This window comes from Lampetra planeri, chromosome 4, assembly GCF_965212315.1.
Source record: "Lampetra planeri chromosome 4, kcLamPlan1.2.h2, whole genome shotgun sequence".
Classification (NCBI taxonomy): domain Eukaryota; kingdom Metazoa; phylum Chordata; class Hyperoartia; order Petromyzontiformes; family Petromyzontidae; genus Lampetra; species Lampetra planeri.
In genome coordinates, this window is record NC_136110.1 from 21,878,679 (window position 1) to 21,900,277 (window position 21,599).

At 50.9% G+C, this 21,599-nt stretch overlaps 1 protein-coding gene across 6 annotated transcripts in view; it reads right to left on the reverse strand.

The window, feature by feature from the left end:
- Positions 1-9,595: 9,595 nt before the first annotated feature.
- The window catches only part of TRNAU1AP (tRNA selenocysteine 1 associated protein 1), a 28,774-nt gene continuing 16,770 nt past the window's right edge, over positions 9,596-21,599 (reverse strand). For 3 of the 6 annotated variants that reach the window (XM_078593534.1, XM_078593535.1, XM_078593539.1), the window contains exons 4-10: positions 21,227-21,279; positions 20,543-20,578; positions 19,913-20,044; positions 19,479-19,598; positions 16,254-16,425; positions 12,347-12,380; positions 9,596-9,849 (exon numbers count right to left, since the gene is read on the reverse strand). In XM_078593534.1, coding sequence (XP_078449660.1) covers positions 9,719-9,849; positions 12,347-12,380; positions 16,254-16,425; positions 19,479-19,598; positions 19,913-20,044; positions 20,543-20,578; positions 21,227-21,279 — 678 coding nt within the window. In that variant the 3' untranslated portion in view covers positions 9,596-9,718. Of the gene's footprint in view, positions 9,850-12,083; positions 12,140-12,346; positions 12,381-13,976; positions 14,161-16,253; positions 16,426-19,478; positions 19,599-19,912; positions 20,045-20,542; positions 20,579-21,226; positions 21,280-21,599 lie in introns of those variants that run through there. The other 3 variants (XM_078593536.1, XM_078593537.1, XM_078593538.1) reach the window with 3 other exon arrangements.

Below are 21,599 nucleotides of genomic sequence, written 5' to 3' on the forward strand. Positions count from 1 at the left end.
CACTCCGCAGCTTCCTCTTATCTTCGGGGTTGGCTCCCGATGGCCGTCGGCGCCCCCCCCTCTCCACACTTGCCTGCGTGGCCTCACTCTTTTCCGCTCACACCCCGACTGACTTCTCCTTCCGGTTTACGCGCTTAAGGACCCCCTACCTTTCACCCACGTCACCTGGCTCCGCCTCCTCGTGACGTCACATCCGGAAGGTCGCTTTCGCCCGCATTACACCACCCTCCCCCATAGAAAAAAACCCAGCCGACCTCGGCTGAACAACACCAAAGCGTAATGCGGTGAACCGACCTTCCCCCTTAAAGGACACTAAGCATGCAATATAACAACAAGAACAACACACAAGTAACATCGACGAACGTACGGAAGCATGCGATAAATACGACGGCAAGAACAAGAACAATAACAACATACAATCAACGAAACGTAAGCGATTTGGAACGAGTGCGGGTCGCCGGCCCGTCCCGGACGGTCGGCGGCCCGCTTGTAGAACGGGGACGCGATGGAACACGAGAAATGACAGGGGGTAATTCCCCTGCTGCGATTGGAAGTCCACCGACATCTCGTGTCCCTGACGAATCAGTCTTGGTCATATTCCGCGAATGCGCCTGCAGCGGGGTCGGAAGGGTCGCCGGGCTAGAAGGTCCCGCAGCCTTGGCAGGCGCCCTCCGAACAGGCCCACTCCTCCCCCGCGGTGTCACGGTCGGCCTGTCTGGAACAGGTACGACAGGCGCTCCAGCAAGATCAATGGACGCAGGCGGGGAAGAGTCAGAGTCAGCAGCAACAGACCCCGGCAAGGCAACATTGGGAGATGACGCATCACGTAGGGGAGCAACATATGGTTTCAACCGCGACGTATGAACAAACCAACGGCGAGAACCAAACAGAACGCGCGCCGACTGTGGATTGGGAACCTCAATGAGGCGCACAGGACCATGCCAAGGTTTGTGCAATTTAGGAGAGGTCCCCGGCCGCACCTGCGGGCAATGGAGCCAGGCCAGGTCTCCCACCTTCCAGGGGCACTCTCCCTCAGACCGCCGAGCATACCGCTCGTTCCGGGCCTGGGCTTTGGCCGTAGCCACGCGGGCGTTTTCCCGCGCCTCCGTAACCCGGCGAACCGTGTCCTGAATGTATTCAGGGAGTGGTTTACGAGGTCCCTTCACCCCAGTACCCAATTGCACATCCACCGGAGGCACGTTTTCCCGACCATACATAAGGTAAAACGGCGAATACCCTGTAGCCGCATGGGGCGTCATCCTGTACGCCGAAAGCACTCCGGGGATGTGCAGATCCCAATCTGATTGTTGTTCACTCACGGTATGGCAAAGCATGGCAGACAATGTCCTGTTCAGCCGCTCAACCATACCATCCGTCTGCGGATGGTATGGAGATGTCCGTATCTTCTTAGTCCCAAGGCCTGCGCACACTTCAGCCAATAATTTAGAAGAGAAATTTCGGCCCTGGTCCGTGAGGAGTCTCTCCGGCGCCCCCTTATCCATAATGTACCCAAACAAAAAGGCGTCGGTGATGGCCGCGGCCGACTGATCGGGCAACGGCCAGGCCATCGGCCAACGGGAGAGATACTCAACCCCTACCAGCAAATATTTATTTCCCCTCGCCGATGGTGGGAAGGGTCCCAATATGTCCAGTGCCACCAATTCATTGACTCGAGACACCTGAATCGACTGGAGAGGCGGCACGTAAGGATGTTTAGGCGGCTTACGCCGGGCGCATTCAGGGCACGCGCGCACGTGCCCTACGACATCTGTCGCCATGCCGTGCCAAAAATAATGACGTTGTAACGTCAACAAGGTCTTCTGCACCCCTAAATGTAAGAGAGTGTCACAATGGAGGGTTCTAATCAACTCGAATCGCAAGGACGTTGGTACCACCAGGCGCCAACGTTCCTGGAACCCCTCCCGCCACATAAGCAGACCATCTCGGAGAGCGGTTTGCGGCCCCACAGCCGTACTCGGACTCCCATTGTCCTTAGCAGACCGCTTCCGCAAGGACACCAATGACTCATCCATCATCTGTTCCCGGATCCAGACAGACCGCGGCAGATTCAAAACCCCGTCAGCCGGTCCCGGTTCCATCGGAGTGTCCGACTTCTCGACGGCCAACGTAAGCGGCTGAGGGGGGTTTGGAATCGGCGAACACCTATGCGTCCCCGACTCACATTTACAAGGGGCGCGCCGCGGTAATCTGGAAAGTGCGTCAGCGTTCGCATGGCGCACTCCCTTCCGATGTTGAATTTGGAAGGAAAATTCCTGTAGCGTGTCCAACCAACGTGCCAACTGTCCGGATGGCTGGTCAATTTTAAGGGCATATTGCAAGGCCGCATGATCCGTACGCACAATAAAAGAACGACCGTAGAGGTATGGTCGAAATTGCCGTAGGAAAAAAACAACCGCCAATAGTTCTCTGCGAGTGACACAGTAGCGGGTTTCCGCAGGAGACAAGACTCGGCTACCATACGCCACGACACGCTCTACACCCCCTTTAGACTGTGATAACACCGCCCCAATACCTGTGTCACTCGCGTCCGTATCAAGAATGAATGGGTGATCGAAATCGGGATAATCCAATGTTGGGGCCGTGGCCAATAGATCACGCAGACTCCGAAAGGCCGCCTCCTCCGGCTGTCCCCAAACAAACTTCCGTCCTTTACCCGTAAGGAGATGCAAAGGCCTCGCAATCGTCGCAAACCCCGGCACAAATCTTCGGTAATACGAGGCAAATCCCAAAAACCGCCGAACATCCCCCACGGTGGCCGGAGTCGGCCAATCCCGGACGCACGCCGTCTTTTCCGGATCCGTGGACACTCCCTCAGCGCTCACAATGTGCCCCAAATAGCGGACGGACCGTTGCAGTAGGTGACATTTCTTTGGTTTGAATTTCAACTTGGCAGAACGCATCCTCGTGAACACTGTCTCCAGCCGCGTCAAATGTTCATCAAATGTGCGGCTGAAGACAATGATATCGTCCAAATATATAAGACATGTCTCCCACTGCAACCCCGTCAAAACGAGCTCCATCAATCTTTGAAATGTAGCAGGGGCCGCATTCAATCCCATCGGGAGACAGTTGAATTGAAATAACCCCTGCGGCGTACGGAATGCGGTTTTCTCCCGTGAGGACTCGTCAAGGGGAAGCTGCCAAAATCCCGAAGAGAGGTCCAGTGTGGAAAAGAACTTAGCCCCCGACAATGCGTCGAGGGAGTCATCCATACGCGGCAGGGGGTACGCATCAGCCACCGATATCTTATTCAATTTGCGGAAATCAACACAAAATCGCAATTTGCCATCCTTCTTCTTAACCAAGACGACTGGAGCGCCCCATGGGCTGTTAGATGGCGATATAATGTCCGCAGCCAACATGTCTTCCACTGCCCCCCGTACGTGTTCTCGCTCCGCAGGACTCATCCGATGCGAATTTAATCGAATAGGGGCAGCATCGCCCGTCTCAATGTGATGGTAAAGCAAGGAAGTGCGGCCCAAATCCAAATCATCGGAGCTGAACACATCGGAATATGTCAACAACAATTTACGCAGCGCACCACGTTGCTCCATGGACAGGGAAGAATTTTCGTCACATAAATGAGCAACCCAACGATCATCCGAACTCCTTGGCTCGGAAACCCCAGCAACAACTCCCCGGCTATGTGGACAATCATGGGTCGCAAACGCCGTAGTGGCATGTGCCACAACCGTACCGGCCGGGACACGGACGTTTTCTCCCCCCGCATTAAGCACCTGTAAAAACGGTAATTGATCCGGCCGGACGATGGTCTGTGCCCCCACTAACGCCAACCCGGTTGTTATCGTGGCGGACGGTGACAACAAGACCCCTACTGCTCCTAGCCGATCAGGCAGGGGCTTCCGATACCGCAAAGGTATAAGCATCTGTGTACCAGGTGGGATGTCCACAGATGCGACGGACAGCGCCTGCACTTGTACGGCCGAAGCAGGTCGCCCCCAGGGCGACGGCAGAAACGAGATTTGACGGCCCCCCGGCAGTTCAATACAATTCTCATTGATTTTGATCAAAATGGGCATCTTAGCCAAAAAATCGGTGCCTAACAAACAAGGAACCGCCAAAGATCTCGATATCAACACAACACCCGAGGCCGACACATCCCCAATAGATATCTTAGCATCCACCTGACCCACGATACCCATGCTACCCCCGTTCGCAGCGACGCACGACCCATAAACCGGACGCACAGCCCCCGACGGAATGCCCAACAGATGGAAAATGACATCCGATATAATAGTCGCAGACGCCCCCGAGTCAACCAAAATGCGCACGTCCACACCTTGTATGGACCCCGGTACAGTGGACGAACCCGTAGCGGCCGCGACAACTCTCCGTGCCAATTTGCGCCACTGCGTAACTGAATGAAAAGGCCCCGTCGATGGCCTTTCTTTAACAACAACAATAGGATCGCGCAACACAGGTGGTGGGTGAGGTGGAAAGCCTTGCCGAGTGTCTGGTGCGTGCCGACATGCCTGTTTCGGGGGATCTTTAGCCGACTTGACCGGTGCCGAGGCCTCCTGCTGCGGCGGAGCCGGGAAGCGGGCCCAGCAGTCTCTGGCGTAGTGGCCCCTACGCCCGCAGCGGAAACATTCGGCCTCGTTGCGCCGAAGCGCAGGCCTCGCCTCCTGACGGCCCCGTTCTGGTAGCACCGCGCGCGGTCTCGGCCCGCCGCGTCCCGTCCATGGAGCGGAGGCGGCCGTCAGTTGTTGAGGGCCCCGGTCATCCGGAACATAGACGGCCTGCGCAGGGTTCCACCCCAGCGCCTCCCCTTCTTTGACGGGCCCCCCCGTCCACGCCGTCACTTGTTTCCAGCGACGGAGGTTGAATTGCGCATCGAGACACTTAGCAGCCATCCGGGAAGTTAGCTTCTCATGCCCACACACAGGCATGGGGATCCCTAGATCCCGAGACAGCTCCAACATTTTCCCTAATATGAGAGGCTCAAGCAGGTCCTGTGGCGTCTCAGGATAAGCTGCCATGGCCAGCTCCAGCACCGCACCCCTGAACGCCACGGGCGACTCCTCTGGTGCTCGTTGTCGTTGAGCGAATCGCCGATGCGCATCATCTGGTGGCTCATAAGCATCGGCCATTTCTTGAAAAACACCACATAAAGTTGCCTTCTTATCGGTCGCTATGGAACGGAAGAATCGGACAGATTCGTCGTCCAGGAGAGTCGGCAACACCTCCAAAGCCTCCGCATCGGTCCATCTTGCTGTGCGTACCGCCGCCAAGAAGCGGCAGGCGAACGCGCTCCAGTCCCCACCGACGGAAAATTCTTTAACCGTTGTAAGGTGGCGACTCCGACTCCTCTTCCCGCCGTCTTCCAATGGTGGTGGTTGTGATGGCAAATTCAAAATGGCGTCGGCCCGCGGCGTGGCCAAGATGGCGGTTTGGCGCCACGGAGCGCGCAAAATGGCGGCCTCTTGCCGCGTGGGCAATGGCGGCGGTAGGACAGGCAACGTGGCGGCCCGCGGAGCACCACTTGCATCATCCATCGTCCCTGGCGCGACGAGATGGCATAGATGCGCCAGGACGTCCTTAAGTGCCTCCAGTTGTACCGCCATCGCTTGCCATCGTTGATCCGCGTCTGATGATGTCGACGGACCCGCCACCGCGCCAACATCCTCCACTCCCGTTCCCGTGGTCGCCTCAGCCGGGCTCTCCTCCACCACCCCAACAGGATCCGTGGTTGGGGGGAGTTCGTCGTCGTCGGACGAAGAAGCCGATGCAGGCGCCGGATTAACTTTCTTCCTCACTTGTTTCGACATGCCGTTGCACTTCCGACACCAGTGTAATAAACGACTGGACCACGATGTCTGGCTCAGTGTCCTTTATTATTCGGTTCGTGCTGTACACCCACACGGCTGTCTTTACTCTGTAGCTTCTCCACGGTGCTGACTCCAATGTCGGCCCGATCCACAACAGCAGCTCCGCTGCTGTTTCTCTCACACAGCCCCCCTTGGCTGTACTCGCTGCTGCTCTTCTCCCTCCGCAGCTCTCACAGCTTCTTGCTCTCTCTCTCTCTCTCCGCAGCTCCTCCTGGCAGCCACACCGCTGCCTCTAACAAGCAGCCCTCTCTCTCTCTCTCTCTGCAGCTCCTCCTGGCAGCCCCACCGCTGCCTCTAACACGCAGCCCTCCTGGCTGTCTCCTCCCCAGCTGCACACCACTCCGCAGCTTCCTCTTATCTTCGGGGTTGGCTCCCGATGGCCGTCGGCGCCCCCCCCTCTCCACACTTGCCTGCGTGGCCTCACTCTTTTCCGCTCACACCCCGACTGACTTCTCCTTCCGGTTTACGCGCTTAAGGACCCCCTACCTTTCACCCACGTCACCTGGCTCCGCCTCCTCGTGACGTCACATCCGGAAGGTCGCTTTCGCCCGCATTACATTTGCACACAGCGTTGGTGTACAGTGATTTTTCTGGAATATTTTCCTGTTTTTTCCTGGATTTTCTGTTTGCACATAGTCACTTTAAGATGTTTTATTGTTCATGTTTTTGTCTTTTGTTTGTTGCGGTTGCACCCGATTAAAGAGCCGAATGGCTCACAGGGCTATACCAAATAAATGTAATGAATAAAAAAAACTGAAAAAAAGGAATTCATCCTCTTTGGTTCTTTCGGTAAAGTCACGTTCAGTTTGTTGTCCTTCCACCCCCCCGCGCCTCCGATTAGCACGGTTGGCTACGAACGGTGCGACACAAGTTCAACATACGGCGCCGTACACACAAATCCGATCTGTAATCTACCCAATAACCGCGGGGAACCGTTCGCTGATCGGGCGCCCCCCACCCCCAAACTGCAGTGTGGCTGTCCCCCTGCCTCAGCAGCTGTAACACGGACGGGAGCCGTGGCTAGACACGCGGCCTTCTCGCGAGCCACCAACACAGGGGTCGACAACCTGCGGCTCGTAAAATTTAAAGAAAAACTCAATATCTTCTTGTTGTTTTGGTTGCCTACTCCTGACCATGGAAGTCCAGTTCACTGTGGGAGTCCAGTTTACCATGGACGTCCAGTTGACCATAAAAGTCCAGTTGACCAGTCCAGTTCTACCATGGGCACGGGTCGGCAACCCTGCAGCTTCGGAGCGGCGTGCCTTTATTTATTAAGGACCACCGGTCTCGTATTCACATTGCATTGCGGCTCTTGAAATATTTAGTTTTTTCACACCGAATTTGAAAAAAATAATGTCTCTTCTTGTTCTTACGGTTGTCGATCCCTGCGCCAACCCAACCTGCACAGCCGCGCCGGGTCACAGGCGCGCAACGATACACCACGCCCGGCTCATTCACCCATCACGGCCCACAAGAAAACAGCAACGTGCATCCGTAATCAGCGGCTTCACCCTCTCTCTCTCAATGTCTCTCTGGGTCAAATGTCGCCTGCTTTTACTCCCTCCGATGGCCGCGCTCAGACGGGGGTGAATATAGGGTGACGGTATTATACGTGCTCGTCGCGATGCACGCACTCAGCTGAGCACCGGCACGAGAACAATCGTCGAGTAAACTTTTCTCGAGAGAGAGAATACGAAGATCAGGGAAGGGGATCGCGAAGTGAGTCCCGAGGCAGTGCATGTCGCTCCTAAGAGATTTATTAGCAAATTGATTTGAAATTGAGTAAAAAGCTGAATAAATTGTAACACGTTAAGCTATTTTCATATAAAAAAAATAATTATAGAACAAGGTCCAACTTTTGCAACGCAACAATGGCAGTTTTAAATTAAAGCTGGAAATGTGATGGGAAGCATGCTTTATGTCCTAGGCTAATTAAGTCCAAGTTTGATCACAAATGTAAAATCAGGCCCCGGTCTTAAAAAAAAAACATCACACAAAGATCGCCTAAATATAGACTGTTGGTGCAAGTGCTGATAGCGAGAACCCGTGCAGGCTGGTACGGCACAAAAAGGGGGTGGCCAGCACCATGCCTGGCAAGCCTGTCTCCCGAGTTGGCGATGATTTTTTCACACCACACCAGGTAATTATTTGAGGCCGAGTTGACCTACAGGAGGCCTAGGACCGGTTCAAATAATCGTTACCGTTGTGAGCGTGAGTCGAACTCGGGTGGCTGAATTTGGAGCGCAGTGCACGGACCAACACACCACCGCTCCCCACACGCATACGCCAACACACAGACCGCATCCAAAACAAGGAATTTCTTTACTCAGAAAATATTCCTTCCGTTTTCTAAATATTGTTTCACATGGACACTGGAAGCAGATAATTTCATAATTTTTAGGGCATTAAGAAGCCAGTCTGGGCAACACAGATGATCACTAATTGTGCAGTCTGGACCTCACCTTGGGTGCGAACCCATATCCTCTCGGCTTCAGATCACGTGTGCCCCTTATCCTACATCAAAAGGGCCCTGCGTTTGAACCCAGAAATATACACTCAATTTATTCCCGTTTCCACACTCCACGCAATCAATATTCCGCAAACACGAACCCGAAACACCACGGCGTTTTCTGCCGTAACGGTAAACGTCACGCGAATAAGAAAGCCGGGCACGTGCACCGGCGCGCAACTTCTGTCGAGGTCACTCTCAGTGACGATCACACCCCGCCCGATGACTTTCGGGATTATAAAAAAAAGATTCCTCATCGCGCCCCCCAACCCGACACTCGCGACTCCACTAGAAACCCCGCAATCCCAGAGCCACTCCCGGACCCGCGCACAGCCACAACGCCCAAAGTGTGCCCCATGCAGATGGGACGCACGTGCACACGCTGCCGTGCGTGGCGCGTGCCAAGCGGGGCGTGTTCGGTGACGATGCACAAGCAACGGGCCAGGGTCTTCAGAGCGAGACAGGCAGGCAGGGTTCGCACGTGATCAGGAGTCAATGCTGTTAAGAGTTCCCTGTCCGTGACCTTCGGTCGAATGCCAAATGCCCGACGACAATCGTGTCACCAACATTGTAGTGCGGCGTCAAGAGAACACGGGAATTGTATCGTCTGAATTTGCCCTTGTTAGAGCTCATGAGCAGAAAAAAACGGAGCCCGTTTCTTAACTGCCAAAGTCATGGCGAGAACATGTCAACACTACCCCACCTACATACGGCGATGCACAAATAGCAAACAAATATACAGCGCTGGGTTTTTTTTTACACTTATGCTCCCTACAGTGAGTTATCTTCAATCTGTGCATACAATTTACATCACTCAGCACTGCTCTGCAAGTACCGTGAGCAGGTGAACGTGCGTGGGGAGGGGGGGGCAAGGCCTATTGTTAATTTGCCACGTTTTAGCCGTATTCTTTGCGTCACGTTATACTAGTTTAAAAAAAAAAATCAGTGACCAACAGCTTCCGCAGCGTGGGTACGGCACCGATGGCGTGTTGGGCGAACCGTCTCCCTCGTGGCGTTGGGTGGCCCGAGGTCGAGAGGTCACCATTGGGTCCAAAGCTCATCCCAACCTCCACCACCAGTGACAATAACCGCACTCTCATTCCGACCGCCCGCGCGTTCGCAAAGCCGACAAACAACACGGCCCACCTTCAGTCGACTCCCGTTGTGGTGTGGCGGCACGAACCTGAACGCAATTTCACCAGCAAATACCCAACAGTCCTTTTCCCGAATTTATTGCCAGCGTGTGGCGCAACAACCGGAGCACACGTGGATACGATGGCGGTGACGATGGCGGTGACGATGGCGACGATGACGATGAAGCCGGTGGGCGAGTGTTTTGTCAGGCGGCGAGCTCCGAGGTGGGCGGGTCGAGAGGCTGCCAGTGGCACGCCATGATGGCGTGGTACAGCTCTTCGCTTTGCTCCATCAGCTCCAGGTTGGCTTCGTCGACGTCCAGTTTGGGCTCGGGGTCTGCTCGGTTGCACACATTGAGCCACGGTGGCGTGCAACCGGGAGTCCACAAACAGGGGGGGCAAGGGGGGGGGGGGAGCAAGGTGGGGGAGGGGGGGACGAGGGGGACAGGCCACCGGGAGTGACGGAAGAGACGAGGGCAGGCAGGGAAGGGATTGTGGGAGTCGGGGGCATAGTGCGATGCGGAGTGACGAGATGAAGAACAACGGAGGAGCGGTTGGGGTGGGGAGAGGTTGGAAATGGCAAAGGGAACGGGGGAGGGGAAGGGAATGAACGACCATAGCCTTGTCAAAAGTTTTTTTTTTACGGAGGCGTTAATAAAACAAAAGATGTAAAATGGTGAATCAAGTACTTTTCTTCTCCTGCAAAGAAACACTACCACCAACCAGAATACAAACAGCTCGACAAATTTGATATTAGTTTTGGAAGTACATGATTGTGTAACGACACATTTAATGAAAAAAGTGGAAAATGCACTGCTGCTCTCCACATTGTGTAACTGCACTCTCTGTTCAAGAGCACAGTGTTTTGCCCGTTCCATTATGCCACCATTACTTCTCGGCACTTAATGCATACGCTCAGTATGCACGAATCACTCCACTGCGTCGCAACAGCGTGCGTTATTGTAATGCCCCCCCCCTCCCGTCAGTTAACATTTCAAAATCGTACGACCAAATAATGCAGTGCGCGCAACGTATTCCAGCACCGTCACGCGCATCAAGACGCCCTGCTGATTGTGAACTCGGTCAGAAGAGCACAATTAAAAAAACGCGGATGGGGATTGGCCCATCGTGCTTTTTGAGCGGGTGCCACTTTGTGGAAATTCAACAACGCACGTGGCTATGGACCCACTGGTTTCCACCTCTGTGGCTCAGCGCCAGCAATTGCGATATACTCGTTTGGTAAAGGGGCGACGGTGACCGACGTTCGCGGCACAGCCAAGGAGGCCCACGCTACGTCATGTGCGGGCGGCAACAGCGATCGTGCCTCCCGCCGCTGCAGCGTGTGTTGCGCCAAGCACGTGGGAGCCTGCGCTCCGCGAGGCCGCGAGCTACGCCGCACTGCACGCTTCTCACTTTAGAGAGACGCAAACCCGAAAAGCAAAATCGCTCTCACTTTTGTAGACACAAAGCCGGGCTTGTGTGGCTTGGGCGTTCCGACACACAATAGTCTGAAACCTTTGTTCGTTAAGCGATAATTATTTTAAGCGGCATGCCACTTCAGGGACATTGCTACAGAGCGTTTCGGCCGCACACCTGAAAGTAAATTTTAAGTATTTATTTTGCTCGCTGGCGGAGCCTCAAACCCGTGTCGAAACGCCAGGCCGGGGCACATTCTAGGGCTGCCGCGGTATCGTCATCACAGTACGGTATTAGCTTCACGCTACGACGATTATCGCAATGTCTTTTCCAAAACTTTTAAAGTGTTTTTTTTTTCTTCGTGCTTTACCGTAATTCCAAGGCGTCTTCAAATGCAGTGCATTCAATATAAGTCTATCTAATTGTAACCATCCATAATGCACATGGTGCACATGCTGTCAATTACACAAGACACTAGTTCAAGTCACTATGAAAATCATGAAGTCACATAACCGCAATGCCTTACATTATTCCGGATTTTTTTTAAACCACGATTTGCATGGGTTTAACCTGTGCACTTGGTAATTCATAACAATTTTATAAGAAAATAAAAAATTACAATTAAATCAGCAACGACAGCCATGATATAATGACAGCCCTGATGTGATTCCAGGTTGTACCGCGTGTTGTTCAGAACGATGTCCGACAAGTCTCGAGCGAAACGACGCAAGGTTCATCTCGCCCGCCCCAAACAGACATTCCGTTGCAGAAGCAGCTCCCGGACACGTCGAGCGAAACGTCGGACATTGTGCCAAACAACGCGCAGCACGACCCGAAAACACATCGGACGCCTGTACATCGTTAACGAGTGAAAACCTACGCAGTCGTTACGACGACATACCCCAGCGGTTATCGTGGGGGGCCCCAGATTGATCGTGGCATCGCAGCGCCGCGGCAACCCTAAGTTCGCACGTCCGGGAGCTATTTGTTTTTGAGTTGCGTCATCGTTTAAAGTGCAAGCGACCAGCCTGGCCCCGCGCGGATGAGCAGAGTCGACGGCAGACATAACACAAGCACACCGATTGCCCTAAAGCGACCTGACGTGACGACGGTCGACCACGGGTGTAATGAGCACGAGGACTGCGCAATAAATTCGGACGCCCTTTTTTCATTTTCACTGCTTCAGTGTTTGGAGCTTTATTTGTGTCGGTCTGCACAACGAACAAACAAATGGGGAAATAAAAGTAAAATGTCCCAACCCCCCCACCCCCATCCGCCCCCCACCCCCCCCCCCTCCCGTTGTGCACACCCGCACTGCCGCCACGACACTCACAAAGACCGCGCGGGTACACAAGCACGTTCACGCACGATGTCATGCAATGATTTCTAGGGTTTATTTACAAAGCCATCAAACTAACCTTCCAAGGCATCGTCTCCCAGATCTTCATAACACTGTCAACAACAAAAACCCAAGGCAAGCACAGTGTTATTAATACAGAATGTCGTTATCGTCGTCGTCATTGTCAATCAATACAATGAATATTGATTGTCGAGCTCACGATAACAAGAATCGGATTGGGTGCGTGCGAATGTGCGTTAACGTTTGATTTGGACATGTCGCGTATAAGGAGGTTCTCGCGTGACCGCTCCAGCTAATAGAGGTCACTGCATTCACCAAAACGTGACCAAGACAATCGATTCTTGCATCGTGCCGTGAACCCGAATGAACCGCGGCCATTCACTGATCGACAAGGGGTCAGAATCATGACACCTCTAATCATACTCATCATCAACCATTGGTATGATCTTTATAAGGCATTCAATTAAAACTACCATCAACAGACAATAAAGTATGGATAATCCAAGCTGACAAGCCACTCCATTAAGGGAGCCTCCGCTTAGTTCGAGGCGACTGTACAGAGAAATGCACGCACAGAAACGCGTGAACGCTCAACACAAACGGACCCTTACGTGATGCGCGAGTTAACGGCCACGAAAACTCGGTCTGATGCACATGCACCCATCACGATGAATATTTGTTTAATTCATTTTGGCAACCCAGGTCTCATCTTGGTCTCTTGAGTTCTCACCAACCGCTTAAACAAAATAAACTTGATCGTTAAAACACTATTATGCAGTAGCATGTATGTTTTGAATATATATTTTAAAAAAATCTCATTTGAAAGGTTTTCATTGCCAATCTTGTCGGGCTTTGTGGAAAGTTAGCAAGTGGTTTAGGGCAGGGGTCAGCATCCTGCACCTCCGGAGCCGCATGGAGCTCTTCAAGGACTCTTCCTGACGTTATTTATTAAAGTGACCACCGTCTCGATATTTATTAAGGACATGCCTTGCGGTTCTTGAAATAGTTGTTTTTAAAATACTGGAATTCGAGAAAAAAAGTCTCTTCGTGTTATGTTAGTTGCCGACCACTGGCTTAATGGTTTTGAATTATCCTTGGAATGAAAAGTAACATTTTCCAGGCATAGCAGCGAGTAGCTTATCACCTCTCATGGTACAATAACCATCCACAACACTAAGATGAAAAAGCCCAAGAGTAAGAAGATCGCTTGGTGGTGGTTTAGAGACCCCAGCACTGAACCAGCACCGCCAAGGGCCTCTGGGGGGTTTGACTGTTGGGAAGCCGCCGCTGATTAAGGTGGATTCTCACGCGGAGTGAGCTTACGGTATCAGCACGGTCACCGTAAAACTAAACAACATTTTTTATTTTACCAGGTAAGGCCCACTGTGCTATACATCTCTTTTTCAGAAGTGACCTGGCCAAAAATAATAGCTGAACTAAGTGGCGTATCACGTGTAAATTTACTGCAGTCAAATGCTCTAAACGCATATTTCTAAATGTGGAGGTAAAAAACGGAGGACCCGGAGAAAAATCCATGCGACCACGGGGAGAGACACATGCAAACTCCAAATAATAAGGCATCGGGGTTGCGATCGGACCCACGACCTCCTGCACACCAGGCGAGGTATTTAACATCTCGCCAATGCAGCGCCCACACATTGACCGCACGAATAAAAAAACCTATTCCATTAAATTTCATTTTTCGCTTTATTTTTTTGACGGTCAAGCAACACACATTTGCGTCTGTCGCAGAGTGGGTGGAAAAGTGCAGTGCCCATTTCGTGCAGATAAGAGGTAATTTTAAAAGTTCTCAGAAGTAGTTGTTTGATATCTCCTTCCGCAGGCTGTTCTCCAAAATGCGATCATTCACTGCTGCGTGAGAGTTAGAAATATATTCTTTAGCTCATGACGCGATGCCGATAAAACTGGAGGGGGGCAACCCACAGGAACTATTCTATTAATGCAGAAATTGGTTGAAACAGGTATCAGCATTATTTCACAGTAACTGTTAGCTTCGAGCTCACCTTCCTTGAACGTGCGCTCACACTCAATGATTCACTTAACAGCCTTCCACACCGATAGGAGCTGTTAGTAGCTTTGAGACGTATTATACACGTACAGCCCATTTTGTCAATCCACTGCCGGACGACGAAACTTCTCGGGTTATTTGACTATACTTCACCACGCTGGTCAATGCGGGTAGGTGAAGGTTAGGCATGTATAGTGATCACAAAAGTCCTCCGCCAATGTTACGCTCTATTTAAGACCGGGAGCAGGTAGAGATCCCTTCACAATTCTGGAAAAATCACCTGATGATGCTGGATGCAATCACCAGCGAAACGTCGTACTCAAATTGTAAATGTTGTGGGTTTACTCTCCAACACGCCGGTGTGATGAAGTAGAAACGAATTGGCACGTTCTGTTTACGTGACAAACCTTAGATCATTGGCTGTGTCGGGTGGTGGCGGGTTCAACGACACATTTATATTTACGCAATCTAACACAAAGAAATTGTATGGATAATATTGATCGCGGAAGCCTACGTGTTGACCTCCACTAACACCATAACACACAATCTAAACAAACACACAATGTTAAACTTACACACTTTCAATGTACACAATACTCAAACATTAACACACTATAAACATACACACATGCAGTGTATACATTATACACACAGGGATGAAGTAGAAAGTAATTGGCACATTTTGTTTACACGACAAACCTGCGCCTGATTGGCTGTGACGGGTGGTGGCGAGTTAACGACACACTCATACTCTTTGACACGCTCATACTTACACGATCTAACCTTAAAAAAACTTTCATTATCAATGTGTACGAGTGTTGCGCAGTGGCAGTTGGCATTGCACCGATGACAGCGGCTCATTCAGTAACTTCGTGGACTGCCCAGTGCCGGCACTGTTAGGCACCACACCAGGTACACATGAAGGTTGACCTAGTGAAGGCCGATAGCAAGTTTAGACAACCAGTTGAACGGTGGTGTTGTTATCTGCGGCTGGGAATCGAACCTAGGTTGCGAGGTTCACAGCGGCAGTGTGCCGGCCAGGCAGTGAACGATGCGCTCCACCCCCGGCAAACAGATGAGTTGTCACGATTCTCTATCGCAATCTGTTTCAAGAGTGTATTCGCTTTTTTTACACGTCTCATTTTCATAGTTTGTGTTTTGCCCTCTTTGTTTACGTGCAATAAGCCTAGATGTAACCGAAGCCCATCGACTCGGTGTATTTTGTAGAAATTGTAAAGAATCGGTTCTCACGCTCATGATTGAAGGTATGCATGGTGCGTGTAAGAATACATTTTAAACTAACCTATCCATTGCTATATGCCGCCACTCTCCACATCCACACAAAAAGATTTCGATCACCTGCTGAGGTTGGCACACCGCGTTCTCGCTCCGGCTGTCTCCCCAGTGCTGATGTTTATACGCTGCAGGAAGTCTCATTTAAGGCCGAGTCGACCTATGGGAAGCCCTGGACCGAGTGCAGATCAATTTACACTGATGTTAGCCGTGGCGAGGAATCAAACTCTGGTTGTTGGGTGCATCCTGCAGTGCACTAACTACTGTGCCACATGCACACAAAGATCCCCCATATAGCCTTAACAGACTGTTGGGGCAAGTGCTATTAGCGAGTATCTAAGAAGGCCGGCATTGCAAAAGAGGGGGTTGGGTGGCCAGCACCACACACCGCCACCTTTGTCTCTCTCGTGGCAATGTATACACATCACACCAGGTACACAATTGAGGTTGAGTCGACCTTGGGGATGCCCAAGACCGGTTCAGATAATCGTCGCCGGTCTTTGCCGTGAGCGGGAATCGAACTCGCGTCGCCAGGTTCGTAGTGCAGCGTGCTTCCCGCTACGCTACCGCTACACACGGACGCATATACACACAAGCACATACATACATACACACATGCACACATGCCCACCCATATACACACCTGCATGGAGCTCTGGGTGTAGCCATACTGAGGCATGCTGTAGCTGTAGCTTCCTGTGTACTGGTCGTATCCCCACTGTGTGTAGTAGTTGGGGTAGGGCTGGTAGTACTGCCCGTAGCTGTAGCCTTGGCTCTGCCCGTACTCCTGCCGAGACCTCCCAGCACCGCTGGCACTGAGAGCACATGGGTTCAGGGTGGGCACAAAAAGACACATACACAGACACACTTAAATACACCGGCATACATACGTACATATTTACGTGCTGCGCTACGAACCAGGGCACTCAAGTTCGATTCCCGCTCACGGCCAACACCAGTGACGATGAGCTAAACCGGTCCTGGGCCTCCCCTAGGTCGTCTCAGCCTCAAAAGAGTACCTGGGGAAGTGCATAAACATCGCCACTTGGGAGACAAAGGCGGCCGGGTGTGGTGCTGGCCACCCACCCCTTCATATGCCGTGCCGGCCTTCATAGGTGCTACTCACTAAAATCACTTGTCCCAATGTACATAAAACACACATATTGCAATGTTTACACACCACACCAGGTACTCATTCATGGTGCAGTCGACCTAGGGGAAGCCCAAGACTGGTTCAGATGATCGTCATCGGTGTTGTCCCCGAGCGTGAACCGAACTCGGTTGCCAGGTTTGAAGCGCAGCGTGATAACCGCTGCAGTACCACTCCGCATAAAGTGTATACGCACAAACACACGTGCGTAGACACACACATGAACATACAGTATGTGCACGCATATATGTACACAATCGCAGAGTGGAACGATATCACTGTTAAGTCAGTGCCCTTGGAGACAGGCTTGATAAAGAGAACCGATTTATAGCGCAAACACATGGAACCAACATGCAGACAATGAGTACACAAACTTCACACTTCTGTTTCCCGGATCAGCTGTGAAGATATAAACGGCCACAATAGCAGCGGTCAACATGTACAAGGGTGGACCATTCGACTCAGTGGCGGTGACATGGCCGAGTGGTAAGTGCGTTCGCGGTTCGAATTCCGGTGGCCGCCCTGGTTATCACTGTGGGCATATCAACCTTAAAACTGCTACGCACTGTCTACCCTCACACTGGATGTTAAAGATCCCCTGGTGTCCCCCTCCCCCTGGCTTCCCCCCAGTTTGCTAATTACATTTCCCCTTTGCCCTTTCCCCTCCCCAATATAAATCTTCTCATCCCTGCACGTGGTCCCCAATTGGGTGGGGTAGCGAGTCTAAGATCATCCCTTTCTATTGGTCCTGTCGCGCCGAATTCTAGTTGCTGTTCGAGGAGCTTGTGGTTCCCGTCCGTTTGCGATTGGCGTATTGTACCGGGCTCGCGTCATGTTGCAATAAAAAAAAACTCAAAATAAGAGATCCCCTGATGTAATTTATAAGATTAGGACACTGTGTGCCGGGACCATCGTCCAAATTTGTCAAACGTGAAATATTACCCGCAATTTACTCGATCGGAACCTACATAGCGACCGTTGCTCCCCGACCACCCACTGCGAAAACTTGGCAAGACCCTCGTGAAAAATGAATCATGAAACTGAACAAGCGGTAACCGCAGCCAGGAGAGCACTGCAACGCTCTCAAGGTCTCCCTTTAAAAACGAGGCAAAGGATTTCTCAACAGGCCATTACGCACAGCTCTTTGTCAGAGGGCTCTTAACTGGTTATAAATATACGCCATTCATATACATTCAACTCTTTTTACACGCTTTAATTTTGTTGTTGTCGTTGTTGTATCCTCAAATCTTGTAACTCAATTTTCACCCATTTCCCAATGTGCTATCGACTGCAAACTTGGTATACTTATGTCATACTGATGACAATACTATATTCTATCATAAAAAATAAAAAACATATGTTTTAAAAATTATTTTTACATGTTATGTTTCGTCTTGGCTCTAATTGTCCACGGTAAACTGACGTTGGCTGTAAATTACCATGGTCCCTTACGTTATGGCAAGCTTCGGGGCCACTTCCTGGAGTCGTGGAGTTCTTCCATTACTAGTACGGTATATTTAATTAAAGCGTGTTTTTTTAAAAGTTTTTTTTAAATATTACTTATTATTCTACCAGGTAAGGTCCACTGAGCTATGTAGCTCTTTTTTTTCAGACACGACCTGGCTATCACGAATGATAGCTCAACGAAGTGGCTTATTGTGTGGAAATTTATAGCGGCCAAATATTTTAAACGCATGATGTTGATTCTAAATGTGGAGGGAAAAACCGGAGGACCCGAAGAAAAATCCATGCGAACACGGGGAGAACATGCAAACTCCAAATATACAGGCGTCAGAGTTGGGATCGAACACACGACCTCCTGTATACCAGGCGAGGTAGTTAACATCTCGCCACCGTGGCGCCCGACATGAACATACTCGCATACGTACAAGCATACCAATAGAAATTTAGTTGTGAGCACTTCAGAAGAAGAGGTTGCCCCTAGGCATTGCTCTACTGCAATAGATTGAGCCAACTGGCATTGTACATCTCTGCGGAGTTCATCAACAGCAAGGGGAAATTGCCCACGAACAACAGCCGGCCAACAGAGTGCGGTATCCAGCCATAGAGATATAATGTGTGGTGTGCGGTAGTGAATCATAGCTTGGTTCTTTTAATTACCGGCTAGCTGAAACATTAACTGGCGCGCTGACCGCTTGCTACACATGGCACTTAAACTTGTTCGGCTGCTTTAGGGTGGTGGAGGGCTTTGCGACAAAAAATGTGCCCGATCAATATGTGGCCTAACCCAAAAATGAAATCTGAGTAATATTTGGATAATGCTTATGGAGCGCCCAAGAAGTACTAAATTTTCATTAATGGATGTGAGCAAGCGCCTGCGCTAATAGTCGCACATTCTTGGGATGAGTTCCCGATAAATTTTTATTTTTACAGAAAAACATTCACATTTTTAGGGAGGATTTTCATAGGATTCACATTACATAAAGCATGTGAAAGTGAAGTCGCCCAATGTGACGCGACCCCACTCTTGGTGGAAACTCAAGGGCATGACACAGTGTAAGTGACATCAATTCCTGTGATGTCATATTTTAGGACCAATCTGAAACAACAACAAAAAATCTCTCGGATCGTCCCAAATTTCATCCTGAGGTCCAATAAATATCCAAATTGCTTTGGCTTAATCCGAAAATCTGGAGCACAACCCTATCACATGCATCGTCCGTAGGCAGGATCATGATGAGGATGATGCAGGATCACCTCTTGGGCGTAGCGAGGCTGAGCTTGATTGGTCGGTTGCCAAGCCCCGACGCTCCTTGCATCTCCACCAGCGCCCTTCTCTGCTCCGACTCCTCGCCAAAACGCACAAACCCGTATCCTCTGCCGCACCACGCCGCATCACAGCACACACAACGTTGCACGCTTTGAGGCAAAACCGCATGCATGATCACAATAGAATATATATAACACAGCGATGACGATGATTATGGTGAAGCTACTAACAAGAAGAGTATGCATTTGCTTCAATGAGCTCAAAGGAAGCAGATGTGGCCATGCAATTAAACATCTGTGTATGATAGTCTTTATTGCAGGTGACGGAAACGCCGACCATCAGTCTCAAAGGCTAAAGGCACGCGTTTTCACAGGACGACGTGTTTTCGCTGTAAGACCAGCGCGCGCTGTGCGGCGCTCACCTCGAGATGCCCGACAGGTCGGTGATCACCTTGCCGGACATGCACGACGGATATTTCTGCAGGAAGAAGTTGTACAGGTGGTGGTTCTCCACGTCCGCGGAGAGGTCACCCACGAAGATGGAAAACTCCGGGCTGGGGGTAGGACAGAGGATGGATAAGTAAATAAACAAACGACAGGAAGAGAAAACTAAAAACAAAAATGTACATCTCCTGGACAGCCAGAAGCCCGGTGGGTTTCGAAATAGATCACAAATAGATCTATGTGATCCCAAATGTGCAGCACGACAACCGGGAGATAAACATTTTTCCAACTATGCCAGCCAGCTGACCAACATGAACCACGGCCAAATACCACAAAACAACAGAGCACACCAAACGTGATTCCACGTCCTTCGCATGTGTTCAAAAAGCACGGTGTGTTTCAAGACCCAACGTTTTTATGGAATCTCTCAGAGATGCAGGCGGCCCCAAGAGTCGGTCGCGTAATAAAATAACCACGAATTAAATACCATTGGTACAATTTGATGAATGCGTTGTGAGCGTAAAAATTTGTTTGAATCAGCGGGTCAGATCCATCGCGACACGTGTCGTGATTTACATGTGCGGCGAGAGTGTGTGAATTATCCGCACCTCTGACTCCTCTGTGGCCTTGGGTTGAAGACGACCCTAAACACAAGGAGACTGTTAGCAAATGGAGTCTGCTGGCCATTAAGACAAAACCTGCAATACTCCTCAGGAACAAAGTGATGTTCATTCAACCTTCATTTAAAAACCAGCCAAACAGCCCTGGTGAATCCAGAATAGGGGTCTCTTTTGTAAGGAAAACTAGAGTTTGTTCCCAATCTTCAGTTTAATTGGTCGGCCTCTCTTGATGGGAAAAAAGCAACATGCTGGCTTTGTATTCTTGCAGCTGACGTCAAAACGAAGCAGGTGTCCAAAAGTTTTCCAGTAGTCCCTCGGTTAACGTTTTTTCATCCATTACACGAAAACTACTGTTAACTAAAATAACTGTTAACCAAAGTCACTTAGAAGTTGAAAAATAAGTAATAATCACCGAGTCTGCAAGAGAGCTGTTTCCACTGCCAAAACAGAAAGCAGAATGTAAACAAAGCCAGTCGAGGTCTAAACGCTCATAAATGGTCATCGCTGATTGGCTAAGGCATGCTCAGCCAACTCACGGCCCAAACATCGGCTCGTGTCGTCCCGTGCGGCACAGCCGGGCTTGCCACGACCGTGAGGCTTGGCGTGAATACGGGAGGGGGGGGGGGAGGGGGGGCGTTATCGTGGTACAGCAGGCGCGCTTGCGATCCTTACCGTCCATCGGGTTGCTTGTTGTGTGTTGCGTAGTTGAGTTTAAACCTCCGTTGCTGAAATGCAAAGGAGCAAATGTTACGTGGCGCCACGCATCGTCCTTTGCAACTAGAAACGGCTCTTTGTAACTTTGCGTTTTGGACCACTGCAAACTCTGACCCCACGTCCCGGTATGCAACTTAAGATCTACCTCATTGTCATTTGTTGCCCCATTAAACTTAAAATAAAACATCAAAGTCATATTTTGCCCATCAAGTCAAAGCGTTTCCCTCTATTGGTGGCCCTGAGCTAGAGGTGAAAATTCCACATTATTATGGCTGGGACCAGTCTCTCCCTATGGGACGACCCCCCCCAACGCATCCCACAGAGCGGCACG